The following is a 16,020-nucleotide window of genomic DNA, read 5'->3' as shown; positions in this document are numbered from 1 at the left end:
TAATTAATAATTTTTTATTAATTTTAAATACTATAAATTAATATTTATTATTCATTCATAGTTAATAATAATAATTAATATGATTTACGGTTATAATTGGAAAAAAGTATCAAAAAGTTTCTCATAAACAATTTCAAGTAGCTTATTAATAGGGATGGTAATTTGCCCCAATCCAATGGGGAACCCGGTTCACCCAACCCGACCGAGGATTCCCTGCTAAAATGGGTCCTAGGGCCGGGGATCCTCGGTAGACTCAAACCGGGGCCAGGGTCGGGACCCGGGATCCCAGTATAATCAAACTAATTAATATTATTCATGGGGTTTGACCGATGATTGATAGAGGTTTGACCGGAGACGAGATATTAATCCCCATACTCGTCGGAGACCGGGGCTGGGGGATATTACTACAAACTGGGGCTGGGGTTACAAATCCCGCCCCATCCCCACCTACTTATTAATAATAAAGCTTATAAGGTAGTTTTTGTGTATCCAAACGATTATTCAAAAAATAAACTAGCTTATTTTTACCAAACAATGCTCTCAAGAATTCCAATTGTTTCATGTTCATTTGATTAATATTTAATTGACCAAAAATGGAAAAAAGGGGCGTTCCGAGAATCGAACTCGGGACCTCTCGCACCCAAAGCGAGAATCATACCACTAGACCAAACGCCCACTTTGATTACAGAGCTTGATGTTACATTACTTGACTACAATGGTATCTCATCTCCCCTCTATATAAAGCGGGCAGGCAAGCGCACACAGTCGACCACGGACACCCTTTGTTTTATTTCCCGCGTTTCCAACATTTCCCGCTTCTCGTCGAAACCCTAACTGCGACAAATGGGGACGAAGCATCACTCTTCCGACACCGTCTCCGATCCCAAGAAGAAAAGAAGGGTTGGATTCTCCAAAATCGGTGAGTTTCCCTCTTCTTTCGCATCCTAATTACTTTGATTCACCTCTCTTTTCGCTGATTTTTGTTCACTTTGTTTTTCACGTAGATGAAGGGATTCAACCCAATGATTGCATCAAAATCTACATGGGTATGCTTTCTAAGAGCATCATAATCACTTAATTCTGTTGTGATTTCTTATAACCGAGTTATTGATTAGTCTGCTTGATTTAGTGCCGATGGTTTTTGTTCTACATTGGTGTATTGGTTTTAACAGGGAACCTTTCTGTTAAGATTTCTTCGAAATGTGCTCAAAGCTTTATTTTTTGTTTACTCTAGTTGGAGTTCATGGTAGGGTGAGTTAATTTACAGCTTGGTGAATGCTATGTACTCATTAACCTTAAGGACACATCTATTAGAAATAGCTCATTTGATCAGATGGCTGTCTACACTATTTGTATTCCTTAGGTCCCAAAATATATTTCCCCACAGTTGTAGTGACTTGTAATATTATTACACTTTTTAATTAACTAAATGATAATTGTACCCTTGATGATAGAGGGAATCTCATAACTGAGGGTAGAATTGGAAAGTAGACACTTATTGTGGGAAAAACTAAAATAGAAATGTGGACTTATTTTGGGACAGACAGTATTTTGTAGGGGGTATAAGCACTTCTATAACTTCATTTTCACCCAATATATAAGTTTCACCCATAGGTGAGATCAATACACTGTAAATTCAGTTGTCATTTCTTGTGAAAAAAAGAGTGATTCCATGAATCATACAATTGGGTTTGGAAAAGATGTTAGAAGTTGTTCTTGGCGTAACCACAATTGGCCTACTTATTTAAAATCCATGGTTCAAAACTTTGAATTTTCCATGAATCATGATGTTTATTCACTTAAAGAACAATGTTGTCTTCTTGGCTTGTTGTGCTACTCACTTTGTGGTTTATGACATCCGTGTCTTGGGTCTGTCAGCTCTTCAATGTACCTTTTGCTTCTATGTTTCTAAGTGGATCTCTTTCCTCCAGCTCTATCTAATCTCAGCTTAGCCCTGATGAAACATCGCTATTTTGTCTGAATAAACCTTTCAGTTTCTAGAGAAGAGGAAGTGGGCACCCCAGAAAGTTTCCCCATTGAACCTGTTGACCTAAGTAGCTTTTTTGAAGAAGATGGAAAAATATATGGCTACCAAGGGTTGAAGGTATTCTTTATTTTCACTAAATCAACCATTTGTAAGCTGTGACTAGAAGGGGGGGGGGGGGGGGGGGGGGGGGGGGGTTCTGGCATATGCTTCTTATATACCAGTGTATTCAGTTTTGTTGCCAGTTCCTACTTTATGGATTATATTGGTCTTTTAGGTAGTTTGTTTCTGTACTTATGTTATATTGTTATCACATAGAAATTATCGAACCTATGTAGTTATGTTTGTAAAGATATTTTATTCTGATAATTGACTAGGATATTTGTTTATATGGGATTACCCTTCTGTTTCAAAGTCACCATTTAATCTTTGTAATAAATAACGCAGATCACCATCTGGATTAGCAGCGTATCATTTCAAGCATACGTTGATATTTCTTTTGAGAGCACATCTGATGTAAGTATATGTTGTATAATATGCTTTTTGGAATCTTAAAGTGTTTATAGCCTTTTTGCTGAAAGTCTGACTTTGTGCCTTTTGATGGTTGATATTGTATGTCATTGCTAAAGGCTGGGAAGGGAATCACAGATCTTAAGTCTTCTCTTCAGGTGATCATCAAATAACATCTTTTGATTCTTGATCTTCATTTGTATGCAAATGGCACAACGCTGATGGTGACACATTTTATTCCTTGCAGAATATTTTTGCAGATAATATTGTTGAGACAAAAGATGACTTCCTCAAAACATTTTCCACAGAGAGTCATTATGTCAAGTATGATTTCACATTGATGGCTTTCCTATATTTTAGTCCTAGTGCCTGAAGCTTAAGTAAATTGCATCTTATAACCATTCCTATTAATTTTTTATTCTTGGCTGATTCTTGATGCTTGTCCATTTGCAGATCTATGATCTCAAATGGAAAAATAATTCAGCAAAATGTTCCATCTGCATATAGCAATGGGTTGAATGGGAATTTGAAAACGGTTTGTTCTGAGCTGGAGGTGCGTTTTTCACTATCTTTCTTACACAAAAGGGTCATGTCAGGTTTACCATAATTTACACGTAACTAGTTTATCAGCTAACAGCTAGCTTATTAGTCAAAAGTTAGGTTAGTAGCCAACAGTTAGCTTATTAACCAACAACTAGTTTGACAATTCTTTTGTGTGGATTCTTTATAGTGTAAGTTTTAGAGGTCTTAGATGTTCATTTTTATAGTACATTCTTAATTTTGACATGTGTTATCTACACATGCCCGATTATACGTTGAAAGCTTGAATAGTTGAATGCATGGCTTATCCTTTTCTTTTTCATTCTTCAGGTTGTTCGTGTTGAGGGCTCATCTATGGGCCTTCTTTACTGTAGATTGGTACCGCTTGTTCTTCTTCTTGTTGATGGTAACATCCATTTGCTCCCAAAATGCTAAAAAGTTATATGGCTTTGCATTCTTTCTTGCAAATTTCGAACCTAATTCTCCATTTTGATGCGGTCACAATTATATTTCAGGTAGCAATCCCATTGATGTTACTGATCCTGACTGGGAGATCTATCTTTTAGTTGAAAAGAAAAGTGATCAGCCGGACCATCCACAAAAACTGCTTGGTTTTGCAGCTCTTTACCGGTTCTTCCATTACCCTGACAGCCAAAGGTTGAGACTTGGTCAGGTATATCCCCTTTCCATAACTTCTAGACAAGTTGAAAGCACACATGTTCTCATGATCCAACTACATTTGTTACTAGTCTTTTACTAGTCCTATATGGATAAAACTATCTATGAGGAAGGTTTTTGTTTGGGAGGACTTTTTCATAGATGGAAGAAACATTTTTTTAATAGGGAGGGACGGATTTGGAAAAAACTTAGCTTTATGTAGTAAATTTCTCCCTAGAAGCTTACTAAATAAGTCACTTTCTATATAATGAAGCCACTACCAAACAGTCATCTATCTATAGTTGACCGAAAAAGCTGCGAGTCACATTAAGCTCATTAAGCTGCCAACAAACAGTCCCTTGGGTGTTATTTGTAGGGGTGTAAACGATACGAATCAATTTGCGAGCTACTCGTGATCGACTTGGTCAAAGCTCGGTCAACACTCGACTTGAATAGGCTCGGCTCGAACTCGAGCTCGACTCGACATATTAACGAGTCGAGTCAAGCTACCCAATACTCGACTCGAAAAGCTCGTGAGATACTCGATTATTTTATATATAATTAGTTTTAAAATATAATCAGTTCTTATGATAAAATATGTAAAATATAAATAATAAAAATGTCTTGTATTTTTAGATATTTAAACAAAATTATGTATTTTTTAATTATAAAAATTAATCAATTATTTTTTATTAAAATCATAATTAGAAAAAGACATAGAAAAACTATAAAAATGGTTAGTGAATTTGTCCCACATTGAAAGAGAGATGGTAAAGGAAGAGAGAAAAGATGTTATAAAAAGAGAGGGAGGTGAATGGAATTTCTAACTTTGTCTTTTTGATGATGAAGTTTGAAGTTGATCCCTTTAGTTTTATAAACACTAAGAGAACACCTTTAAGTTTTAAAAAAAATATAAGAGAGACCCTAAAATTTCATAAATTTCAATTGGTTTGAGTTTGATCTGAGTTCAAGCTTGATTTGAGTTGCAGCTCGAGCTTCTTTTGAGCTTGATTCAAGCTCGAGTTCGAGCTTGAGAAATAGTTATCGAGTTCGAGTCGAGTATAATGATACTCGAGCTCGACTTGCATCATTTACACCCCTAGTTTTTTGGTTGGTTTTCCATTAAGTTCTGTATGAATAAAGCCGTTTGTGTGGATTAATCTGTTTGTATGGATTGGGATGATTTTTGTTTAGGAGAGTTTTTTCATAGATGAAAGGTGCATGTTTTTTAACTGGGAGAAGCAGGTTTGGAAAAAACTTGGCTTTCTGCATAAAGCTTTCCTAAAAACTTATTGAATAAGCCACTTTCTATATCATTAAGCCACTACCAAAGTCATGTATAATTGACCGAATAAGTTGCGAGACCCATTAAGCTCATTAAGCTGCTAACAAACAAATCCTGAACTTTCCTTATTTTGGGCACTGTATATATAAACTCACAAAGACAATTTATCAATAGGCCATCCAAGATTTAATTAAAATAAGATGATTTATGTTGGTTTAGTATATTAAATGTTTGTTGCACTTGTCAAATGACAGATATTAGTACTCCCTCCGTACCAACACAAGGGTTACGGAGGTCGTCTTTTTCAAGTAATCACCGACCTGGCGGTTTCCGACAACGTCTATGACCTATCCATTGAAGAGCCACTAGAATCATTGCAACACGTGAGAGCGTGCGTCGACATACCTCGCTTACTCAAATTGGAAGCAATCCAACCGTCACTAAACTCAGTTGTCACGCGTCTAAAAGAAGAAAACCTAGCCAAGAGAACCCAGATCACCAGATTCGGGCCACCATCAGAAGCCATTGAAGAAGCTCGGAAAACTCTTAAAATCAACAAGAAACAGTTCTTACAGTTATGGGAGATTCTAATTTACATATCTCTTGACCCCATCGAAAAGCATCTCGAGAATTTCAGGATCATTGTGTTGGATCGTATTAGGGCTGATGTGATAGGTAAAGATACAGGTGCGGCTGGGAAACGGGTGATTGAGGTCCCAACGGAATACGATCCTGAAACGTCTTTTGTGATGTTCAAGATGAACGGTGGTGATGAATCGAAGGAAATCGAGATGGAGGAGAATGATGAAGTGAAACAAGAGGAACAGCTGCAGAAACTTGTTGATGAAAGGATTGAAGCTATAAAATTGGTTGCACAGAAGGTATCTGGTAAGAGTTGTTGAAATTTATGAAAACTAGAGTATTATTAGAATTATAATGACAATTTTCTTTATGGGTTCAGACCTCTTTAGATGTCTGTTGAGTTTGCAAGAATTACAATATGGTTTTCATGATGGGGTTTTCAGTAATTTTGCAATTGTTTCAGCATCCATTCATTCATTTCTTTTGATGCGTTTCGATATTTTTGGAGGCCCTGTTACTAACATTCGTATCGAGACTAGATCGATTGAACAGGTAATTTAAGACAAAATATAAATGGTTGTACTCATATATTATATTAAAAGTCTTACAAATTAGAGCGTCTTAAAATGACAGTTATAGGGGTTGTTTGTTTACCTCTTAATAGTTCCATTAAGAGACACTCTTTGAATCTTTAAAAAAAAATTGTCTATTAATGTTTCTACAATCCTATGAATGATTTTGTATCATAAACCTTCCTTAACCATTAGGTGTCATAGTTTCATTGTAAACAATTACCAAACGATTATATTTCCTTTTGCATTATATCATGAGATCCTCTTAATCCTTCTGATCACTTAATTATTTTGCATCAAACCATTCAGCAATTGTCAAACAGCCTCATACTTTTAATAAAATCGTCTTTCTTAAGGGGTGTTTGGTTTGCAGAACGAAATCTTTGCTTTGACCGTGAGTTCGGTCAGATGGAATTGGAATCTTTGGGATATCCCATGGACGGGTGAAATCTTTAACCGAAGGAATTCAAAGCATTTCTACATTTTCGGTATGTGAACCAAACAAATGAATTGAATTTTGGTAAAAAGAATTGACCATTCAATTCCCTTGAAATCCTTCGACTTCAATGAACCAAACAACCATTTACATTTTACGAAAGCTATTAAGCTGTCACTCACCAAATTTGCTAAGAGAATAAAAGCCTTCAACGTTATAATCAGATTAAAACATGAATAGTTGGATTAAAAAGGTTAAAGCATGCAAATAGAATTGGGTAAAGGGTAAAACATGTATAAACGATTACCAAAACTTCTGGGGGTCCTATTCTGTTTTTTTTTTATAATAGAACGGTCCCAAGTGTCTTTTACTCTTAACCTACGACTCGCTTGGGTTTCCTTCGGTAGTCTTGTCACATTCTATTGGGAGCGTTACACAATCAAGACTGAACATTACTAAAAAAGAAAGGATTGGACCGACACGAGTGAGGTATGCAGGTGAACTAATTGTGCAAGGTTTTAGGATCTTAATTTGACGTCAGTAGTTTACCAATTTTGTTGTATCTCCCTTGTTTTTGTTGGTCTAACATTCATAGACGTGCAATAAGTTTTTAGTCTGTCATGCTTTATGTCTCGCGTAACAAACTCATATCTTCTTTGGGCTCGGGATACCACAAAACGTCAAGATACAAAACAACTACCAAAGGATAACTGGCCCAGCATACCAGGTTATCGGTAGAGCCCAACATCCAAACAAAGGATAATTGGCCCACCAATACGAGGTTATCGGTAGAGCCCAACATCCAAACTAGGAGGAGTTCATCGGTTCAAACCTCACAGAGGGTAAAATATTTGTTGTATATAAATATTATAGAGAAAATTACAACAAAATGGAACCAACTTTCACCTGATTCTTATTTTGGGGAACCAACTTTCAAAATCGTCATTTAGGGGTCTCTATCAAACTTTTTATTTATTTAAGGGTCTGGTTGATTTGTTTAACAGGTAAGAGGTAATTTAAGGGTCTCTATCAAACTTTTGGTTTGATTTGCCAAATTTGATTTAAACTTTAATATTGATACGGATTGGTTGGATATAAAAATCTTGAATGTGATATTTAATATTTATTTTTTATTGCATCAATTAATTTTTTCTATTAAATTGATTTTTTTATTACATTAGCAAAAAACAATTTTTATTGTGGTAATTTAGATTTTTTTTTAAATTTTCAATTTGATATCTGAATTTTAAAAAAAAAACTAGATTTGAAATGAAAAATAGATTTTATTGCATTAATTTTTAAAAAAAACAAAATTTAGTTATTTTTTTGTAATTATTTTGCAATTTTAAATATTACGTGAAATATTAGTTTTAAAACAAAAAATTAATATGATGTGAAATATCTTAGTTGACAAAAAATCTGGATGATATCAGCATTAACAGGTCAACCAGACCCTTAAATTATCATCATTAACAGGTCAACCAGACCCTTAAATAAACAAAAAGTTTGATAAAAACCCCTAAATGACGATTTTGAAAGTTGGTTCCCCAAAATAAGAATCAGGTGAAAGTTGGTTCCATTTTGGTGCAATTTTCCCAACACTATATATTAAAAAAAGATACAGATCACCACATGTTTATATTGCATAATCAAGTAAAAATTTACACCACACAACCTCTTCTCAACCTAACAGAACCTATGATTGTACAAGTTGCCTAGATTTTGTGCACACAATAACCTTCATCCTCTGATGTCAAATTTGGCCTCCAGTTTTCAAATTCAGATCCACCAAAAACCATTTGCTTGATTCCAACATGGCTGTAAATGATACCAATAAAACATTCACAATTGGCACAGAAAAGGGTATTAATATGACATTTCATGGCAGTTTCGTCGGATCCCATTTCCAGTTCTTCGTCCCCGTTTCATACGATGAAAATTAGGGTTTCCTGAAATGAAGATGGAATCCGAGGGAGAAATTCGGAAACTTACTCTGAACTTATCTGTGTCATTGCATTTATCAATATGTCCAACAGCAAAGGCTCACTAGTACCAATATCTACCCTGCAAAAATATGAACCAATATTAAAAGTCTTGCTAAACATGGAACATTGATCCCTGTTATGTTATATTCTGTCAAGTCCAGTGTACCAAACGCATCTTAAAAGATGTAAGCAGTTGTCATTGGTCTCAATGGTACGCAGACAAGACTGGACAAAACTGGCGGGAGTGAGATAGGCAGATGGAAGGATTATGGAAGATTTAGGGTTTTAATTTGACATGGATAGTTTAGTAATTTACCAATCTTCCAGATTTTTGTTCCACCTATTTTGGTGGGACATTAAAATCCAGTTTTGTCCCACTCAATCTAATAATCTGATATCGCACCAAACGTGGGATCACAAATTTTTATTCTGACCTATCTCGTCTTATTAAAAATATAAATGAAAAACAATTTAAGAAGGGGAAAGAAAACGTTCATTTTAAGGTTCCGTAAGTATTTACCATATGCGTGCAAGGTTGTCTTGAATCTCAAGATCACTGATGTTATAAAATGTAGACGGTTCAACATTTGCTCCTTGAATATCATCATAGCTTGGTCTTTTATCAGTGGTAGATTGCGACAACTGGTAAAATTACATGCATTTCACAAATATAATGCAACTTGATGGTTGTTTAAATATATGGAATTAAAAGATTCAAACTTGAAATATATAAAAATAAATTTAGCAATTACTTGCATATTCATAGAATTGCACCCGCCAAGCCGTCCAACGATATGCCATGAACGAATTGCCTGCACATAACATATCAAAAAAATTACTGTTTTAGAAATATGTAACGATTACACTTTTTAATTAACCAAATGACAACTTTACCCTTAATAATAGATGGAGTAATGAATTTCTCCATTTCATAATTAAGTGTAGAATTGGAAAGTAGACGCTTACTTTTGAATGTGGACACTTATCTTCGGACAAACTAATAGAAATGTGGACACATATTTTTTGACGGAGGGAAAACTATTTTTCTGGAAAGAAAGTAACTTACATCGCAAATCATCTTAATGTCTTTGTCCAATGGCGCATGGTAGAACTCGATCCAAATATACGAGTTGGAGAACTCAAATCTGAAATAATTTTACGAATAACTCACTTTCTAAAATCATCTTAATGTCTTACAGATATTCTAAAAGTATTTTGTTAGTATCATGAAGAAGCTCAAGGGATATCAGTATATATATCTTCTTCATTTCGTTCATCTTCCATTTTGTAGGTTTCATCTTCATACGGACCCAAAAACATATTTTCATATCTTCTCAAACCAAATAAATACAACTCAAAAAGTGAAATGTTAATCGTGAAAAGATCGTTCCTCTTGAGTAACAAGTGAAATCGGATGATTCCACTAGAATAGGAATGATTACAGTGATATCTATCTGACTTTTGAGAGGTCAGACTCTCTCCCAAAGGCTCACGCCCTATTCATGTTTAAAAAACTCGATGTCCCTCCTACCCAATTGGTCAAGGAAGCTTTTTCTAATGGTATGCCACTAGGAATTTCTGGTACTTTCAGCTTCATGATTGTATTCCAGGCTGAACACAACATTCTTAGCACCCATTTCACATGCTAGGCGTAGCTGGTGTATTTGGCGGCTCCTTATTCAGTGCTATGATACCCCTTCCTCCTTATTTATACTCCTTTACAGTTGCTAAAAGCATATGTTAAACATAAACTCCCGTCCAAGCTAAGAATTCCCACCTACTTTCTAGACCCTTCTAGAATGCTCTTGACTACTCATGAATCACATGTACAACCACTATTAGGGGGCTATTACAATACCCACCCCCAAACTTCCATTTTGTCCTCTTTATTTTATCTTGTCCTTGATCATTGTAAGTAAGTTACATCATCTTTTATTGTTTGGTACGAACATCTTATTATGTCATGTCTCCTAGTCTTACTAAACGCTATACAGACACTAGTCCAGTCCAATCCGGTTTCTATCATGTCCGGTCTACATACCAAATGCACCCCTCAAGAACATATCAATAGTATATGACTAATTATTCTGTCCATCTACCGCCATCACTCAAAGATTACATGTAAGAAAATTAATAAAATACTTAGGAAAATGAAGCCTAAATAGATGTTGTCGGCTAGTTGTTTTGCACATATTTGTAGTGTTAATCTAATCGCTTTTGCATCTTAGTTCGGTTAATATTTAGTATAATTTTGATCGGATCCATCCTCCGCTTTATGGCTGGGTCACATTCGTGAAAGTAACAGAATTGTTGAGTTTCAGGCTGATTTTATGAAGATGGCACTCAATTCGGTAAGCAAGGATGTCGAGGAATCAAGTGGAAACGGGAAGAAGGCAGAAGAGTGAGGATGAGACGCACAGTCCGTGCGGTGAACAAGGCAAAAAGTGCACGACCCATGCTATTTTGGACAGAAGCAACGGACGGCGCATGCTCTTTTAAAGACAAAAAACACAAGGACCGTGCTCCTTGCCTGACAGCATTTTGCATATAGCCGCCCACTCTATTTCAGATAGATAATCACTTACCTCAATATATATGTTTGATATCACCATTTCCACCTTCTCTTTATGCTTTAGTTCAATCCATGATTTAATTGGTCATTTATTGTAGCATCATAATTGTTCTCATATGGTAGCTAATTCGAGTTCCATGAATGTCTTCATAAATTATCCTGTATTTTGATACATAGTTTAACTCATAGTTTATAAAAAAAAACTATCTGGTTGTAGTTCACGTAGCTCGTTATGATCTATAGCAGAACTAGTTCTTAAATCATTGCCCCTATGATCGACCCCTATGCTACAACACCCGTATGCTTGCGATTAATTTAAAACACATAAGACGTCGTTAGTGAGTCCCCTTTACTCGATTATCATTAGTTTTTAAAATTTTAATATTTCCATTTCTTGTGTTTCATTTATGTAATGTGAATTTAGATAAATATGCAATCATGGCTCTCAAGTTCGGAGGAATTAAGATGAGACCCAAATGTAAATATTCACTAAAACATGCCAGAATGAGCTATTTTTAGCCATTATAGTTGTAAAAAAATTTTCCAAACTAATCATATGAGATTGCCAAAGTAGCTCAATTCACTAAGCACATTTTAGTGTTTTCTTTTTTCCATTAGCTTGTATAATGGTTAGTTTGCAATGATAGTACAAATGCCATAATCAAGAAACCAGTTCAATCTTTATGGGTCATAAACACAATAAAATGTCCATAAACCCATTCAATATTTATGCTTACTTGTTAAAAGTCACACTCATGGGTGTCGCTGAACCGGTTTTACGGTGCAGTATCTTGTCCTTTTTCCTCCTCAGCCTCTCTGCTATCTGGCATTTCAACAAACACTTAGCATACATCCTCATTCTACAACTTCTGTATTCTGATTTCAATTAGAGTTCAAACAAACTAGCAATCACAACAAATTTCAAAGTAGGATCTTCGTTCCCTAAAGCAGATACGTAGTCGACTTTTCAGGTCATACTTATCATTTTCAACCTAACAAGGTAGCAATGCTGAAAATTTAATGAATTTGAGGTTTTCCCATGAACAGAAGCTTAACAAATCTTAGCTAATATGTTTGGCATCAGCAGCTACACTTTCACTTTTGGTGTTAAATGAGTTTCTTCTGAACAACCTTTCATATGAATTTGCATTCGGAAAATGAAAATGAAAACTCAAATTCTGAAACAATTTCTAGCCATGGTTGTGCTTACTTTATCCTTTGCTTTAGCTGGGTCATCAAGAGAAGCTCCCAAAATTTCAGCAAATTCAGGATCCCTTTCATAATTCATTTCTTCTTCTTCTCGTTCAGACCGACCATTTGGAGAGAATTCTTTTTCCACTTTATCCCAATCAATATCAGCCATATCATCATCATGAAGTTCTTCTTCATCTTCTTCGAGATCCTTAAAATGATTCAGGAAATCAGTCGATATTGGTCGTCGACCTTCATCAACTTTAACCAATAATTTGCATGGGCTACTGCGAGTGGTACGTAAATTGATGAAATTTAGAACGCTTGGAAATATGTTGTGATGATTGAATTGGGATATTGTTGAATTGAAGATTCGGGGGAATTGAATTGTGCTTGATTGTAGTACGTTCATGGTGAGATAATTGGGGTTTTAGGGTTTATCATCAAACCATCGTCAAGGGTTTTGTGGATAAAAAGTGGGCCGGAAGCTCTTTTGGGCCAAACTTATCGGGTCAAAGCCCAACAAGATAAAACTTGAGTAAACTATGATTGGGTCAAAAGGGGATTCTACCAACTTTTTTTTTTATTATTATTTTTTTTTTATTAACTTGGATATTCAACCCGTTATGTGGGCCGACTAATCCCAGAACGACCATCTGTTTTGCAGATAGACCAGAGTCATCGCATTTGAACCTCCGTGGTCACAAGGGGATTTTTATTTCCTCTTAGATTTAAACCTAGGACCTCTTGGTATTTTTAACCTTTGGAACCAAGCTCAAGCCAATCAGACACCACCATTATGGTTAATTCTACCAACTTGTTATGATCTGAGATAAAAAGTTCGTGAGTTTGGTCTTACTTTATTGTTGAGAAAAAACAAAAGAATTCCCTGCAAAATTAGAGTGACGGTTCGTTTACACAATGAAATCTATTGAAATTGGAATCTATACTGATTTATAAAACGAAATTTGTCAGAATTAGAGAATTTCAAAGGAATTTAAATTAAAAAATTGAAATGGAATTTTATCATGTTCAACCATGAATTTAGTTAGAACAAATTGAAATATAATATGTAAAAAAAATTGAATATGTATGGCAGTGGTGGTCATGGTAGTGGTAGTAGTGGCAGTTGTGTTAATACCGATGATTGTGATGATGGTAGTGGCGATGGTTACGATGGTGGTGGTGGTGGTGATCGCAATGACGACAATGGTAACATCGGTGAGGTGAACACAACCCTGATGACGGAGACAGTGGCGATATTGGCAACGACAACAGTGGTGGTTGGAGTTGATATTATTGGCGACAAAAAGAAAATCTATCTTAGAATTTCCATTATTATGGATATAATGTAACATAACTCAACTGGTTATAATTTCATCATTTGTCAGGCATCTTTATAAAAAAGTAAATATAAATAATTAGACTTGGGATCATGTGAGACAAATGGTTTTTCGTGAGACTCGTAACACCAATTCTCAACATTTGGATTAGATTTATAATCTGACAATCTGAACATTTATAAACACCACGAGACTTCTCAATAATCACAAAATTGCCATCGTGCAATTTAGACTGTTAGATCATTAACTTAAAAAGTTGATCAATGAATATAAAATGGTCTTAAGGGTCTCATGAAAAACCATTGGTCTCACGTGAACCCAACCCTAAATAATTAATGAATATAAAATATTAATTAGCATGATATACCAAGGGTGTTCATCTAAACCGCACAAAACACCCTGCATTGCACTGGAACACGAGGTTAATAAATTATGTGGTACCGTTTGCGGTTTGCATTCTTATTAAACCACACTTTGCAGTGCGGTTTACAGTTATAGAATCATCAAATCGCGGTTAGCACCACATATTTTTTTAATATATTTCAGATATATTATATATACGTTAATCATTTGCTGAATGAAAATAGTTATCACATCACTGATTATTTATTAAATTTTCAATATATCTGAAAATTCTCAAACCACATTTACGATTTAGGGTTTGGTTATAAACCGCATCAAACGCACCACGAACACCTCAATAACGATAATACATGAGGAGGTGTTTGGGATTGCTTATCTGAAACAACTTATGATTTTCTACAAAAACACTTATCAACTTATTATAAGTCAGAAGGGTTTAACTTCTTCAAAAACTTCTTATTACAGGTTTGGCACCGGTATAAGTTGTTTATTCAAACACTCAAAAGTGTTTATTACCGATGTCACACCGAAATAAGTCAATAAGTTGTTTTTATAGGCAATCTCAAACACCCCTAAATTAACATAAAAATTGCATGATCATTTTTATGAGTTTGGGCCAGTGAAGCCTATACAATATCTATGTGACCCAATCCAATAAAGTTTGGCCCAAAACGGCCCGTAAATCGACTCCGTTCATATTTATAGTTTGCCCAAAACCCTAACCCTAAAAAATTCCATCGTCCCTGCTCTGTTTTCAATCCAACCAATCGAAGCGAAATCCGAAATCAGCAAAGGACGTCAAGTTCGAAATGGGTGAGTTCATCGCTTGCAATACCTTCTTATCGATAAGATTTCTGTAGTTTCCTTGTTTCATAGCTAAAATATCGATCTTTACTCGATCAATGAAATTCGTTATTGTTTTGATTTGATCACAGGAAAGGTTCACGGATCTTTGGCTCGTGCCGGTAAAGTGAGAGGCCAAACTCCTAAGGTAGCCAAGCAAGACAAGAAGAAGCAGCCTCGCGGTCGTGCTCACAAGCGTATTCAGTACAACCGCCGTTTTGTCACCGCCGGTAAGTTTATTATATATCTCGCTATTTAATTTACGTAATCAACGTACGCTTATTTCTGAATTGAGTTTTTAAATTTGATGAATTTTGATCTCAAATTCTTGATCTTATCTTGTTGATAGAATCATAGCAGTTTAATGATCTTGTTGATCTCAAATTGTTGATATTATCGTTAATGCGAATCGATATGATAATTTTGGAGGAAGTTATTGCTTCCTTTTCATGTTATGGGATCAATGCTTGATAATTCTCTGTTTGTTCTGTCTGCAGTTGTTGGTTTTGGAAAGAAGAGGGGACCAAACTCATCAGAGAAGTAAGCTGAGGAAATGTGTAATTTTGTAAGCTTAGTTTTAATGGAATTGATTTTAGGTTTCCATCATGTTATTTAGACAATGTTCATTATGCCCATAACACCTTTTCTACTATAATCTGAAATTCCTTTCAAGGGTATTTTTAAGTTTGATATTTGATAGCATTGTTCTTGAATTTATAATGATCTGCATGTTATTATGATTGCTGTGACTTAAGCTAATTTAGGACTGTTTTTTAACAGCTTAGCTTATTCTGTCAGCCATACATGGCTCTTTGGTAGTGGCTTAATGATATAGGAAGTAGCTTATTCAGTAAGCTTCTAGGATAGAGCTGAATGCATAAAGCCAAGATTTTTTCTCCAAAACTGTTTATCCCAATTACAATGCATGCTCTTTCTATGTATGAAAAAACTCTCCCAAACAAAAATCTTACTGATGTATACAGATCAATCCATATAGGCAGCTTTAGCCATATAGGACTTAATGAAAAACCATCCAAACAGCCTCTCAATATATTGTGTTTTGCATATTGAGTTATAGATGATGTTAGAATATGAAATGTATTCTAGTTGAAGGATATGGCAGATCTTTAGGACTTGTATAACAACTGTTATTACGT

The 16,020-nt window shown here is 35.2% G+C and overlaps 3 protein-coding genes and 1 non-coding gene across 5 annotated transcripts; 2 read left to right on the top strand and 2 right to left on the bottom strand.

Annotated features, from left to right (window-relative positions):
* Positions 1–603: 603 nt before the first annotated feature.
* On the bottom strand, positions 604–675 carry TRNAP-UGG. The gene has a single exon. It is a non-coding gene; the product is annotated as a tRNA-Pro (tRNA).
* An 87-nt stretch (positions 676–762) lies between these two features.
* Positions 763–6,002, top strand: LOC112501616 (histone acetyltransferase type B catalytic subunit). Its single transcript, XM_025105298.1, has 10 exons — positions 763–919; positions 1,005–1,046; positions 1,995–2,104; positions 2,432–2,500; positions 2,614–2,652; positions 2,742–2,818; positions 2,948–3,047; positions 3,365–3,440; positions 3,550–3,707; positions 5,231–6,002. Exons 1-10 carry the CDS (start codon positions 844–846, stop codon positions 5,876–5,878), a joined length of 1,395 nt encoding a protein of 464 aa, XP_024961066.1. The 5' UTR covers positions 763–843; the 3' UTR covers positions 5,879–6,002.
* Positions 6,003–8,149: 2,147 nt separating this feature from the next.
* Positions 8,150–12,743, bottom strand: LOC112501607. Of its 2 annotated transcripts, none has more exons than XM_025105285.1 (7): positions 12,334–12,743; positions 11,861–11,946; positions 9,618–9,696; positions 9,304–9,363; positions 9,072–9,193; positions 8,559–8,630; positions 8,150–8,384 (listed from the first exon to the last, which is right to left on the bottom strand). In XM_025105285.1, exons 1-7 carry the CDS (start codon positions 12,724–12,726, stop codon positions 8,282–8,284), a joined length of 915 nt encoding a protein of 304 aa, XP_024961053.1. In that variant the 5' UTR covers positions 12,727–12,743; the 3' UTR covers positions 8,150–8,281. The 2 variants fall into 2 exon arrangements, 1 of the variants encoding a protein (XP_024961053.1); XR_003067532.1 differs by having other exon boundaries at positions 8,369–8,384; positions 8,559–8,625; positions 12,334–12,727.
* Positions 12,744–14,763: 2,020 nt separating this feature from the next.
* Positions 14,764–15,560, top strand: LOC112501617 (40S ribosomal protein S30). Its single transcript, XM_025105300.1, has 3 exons — positions 14,764–14,833; positions 14,956–15,093; positions 15,361–15,560. Exons 1-3 carry the CDS (start codon positions 14,830–14,832, stop codon positions 15,405–15,407), a joined length of 189 nt encoding a protein of 62 aa, XP_024961068.1. The 5' UTR covers positions 14,764–14,829; the 3' UTR covers positions 15,408–15,560.
* Positions 15,561–16,020: the final 460 nt, after the last annotated feature.

Source organism: Cynara cardunculus, unplaced genomic scaffold (assembly GCF_001531365.2).
Source record: "Cynara cardunculus var. scolymus isolate 2C unplaced genomic scaffold, CcrdV1 Un_Scaffold_326, whole genome shotgun sequence".
Classification (NCBI taxonomy): domain Eukaryota; kingdom Viridiplantae; phylum Streptophyta; class Magnoliopsida; order Asterales; family Asteraceae; genus Cynara; species Cynara cardunculus.
Note: the sequence above shows the minus strand (reverse complement) of the source record. Positions and strands in the feature narration are given on the sequence as shown.

Bases quoted from the DNA above. Each gene is read 5' to 3' on its own strand.
- LOC112501616 (XM_025105298.1), top strand. From the start codon at position 844: ATGGGGACGAAGCATCACTCTTCCGACACCGTCTCCGATCCCAAGAAG. The intron at 2,501-2,613 runs GTAAGTATATGT...TCATTGCTAAAG, and splicing joins CTTTTGAGAGCACATCTGAT to GCTGGGAAGGGAATCACAGA. The intron at 2,653-2,741 runs GTGATCATCAAA...TATTCCTTGCAG, and splicing joins ATCTTAAGTCTTCTCTTCAG to AATATTTTTGCAGATAATAT.
- LOC112501607 (XM_025105285.1), bottom strand. From the start codon at position 12,726: ATGAACGTACTACAATCAAGCACAATTCAATTCCCCCGAATCTTCAAT. The intron at 9,697-11,860 runs GTAAGCATAAAT...AAATTATTTCAG, and splicing joins ATGAGTGTGACTTTTAACAA to ATTTGAGTTCTCCAACTCGT. The intron at 8,385-8,558 runs GTAAGTTTCCGA...TATCATTTACAG, and splicing joins ATGACACAGATAAGTTCAGA to CCATGTTGGAATCAAGCAAA.
- LOC112501617 (XM_025105300.1), top strand. The intron at 15,094-15,360 runs GTAAGTTTATTA...TTCTGTCTGCAG, and splicing joins CCGCCGTTTTGTCACCGCCG to TTGTTGGTTTTGGAAAGAAG.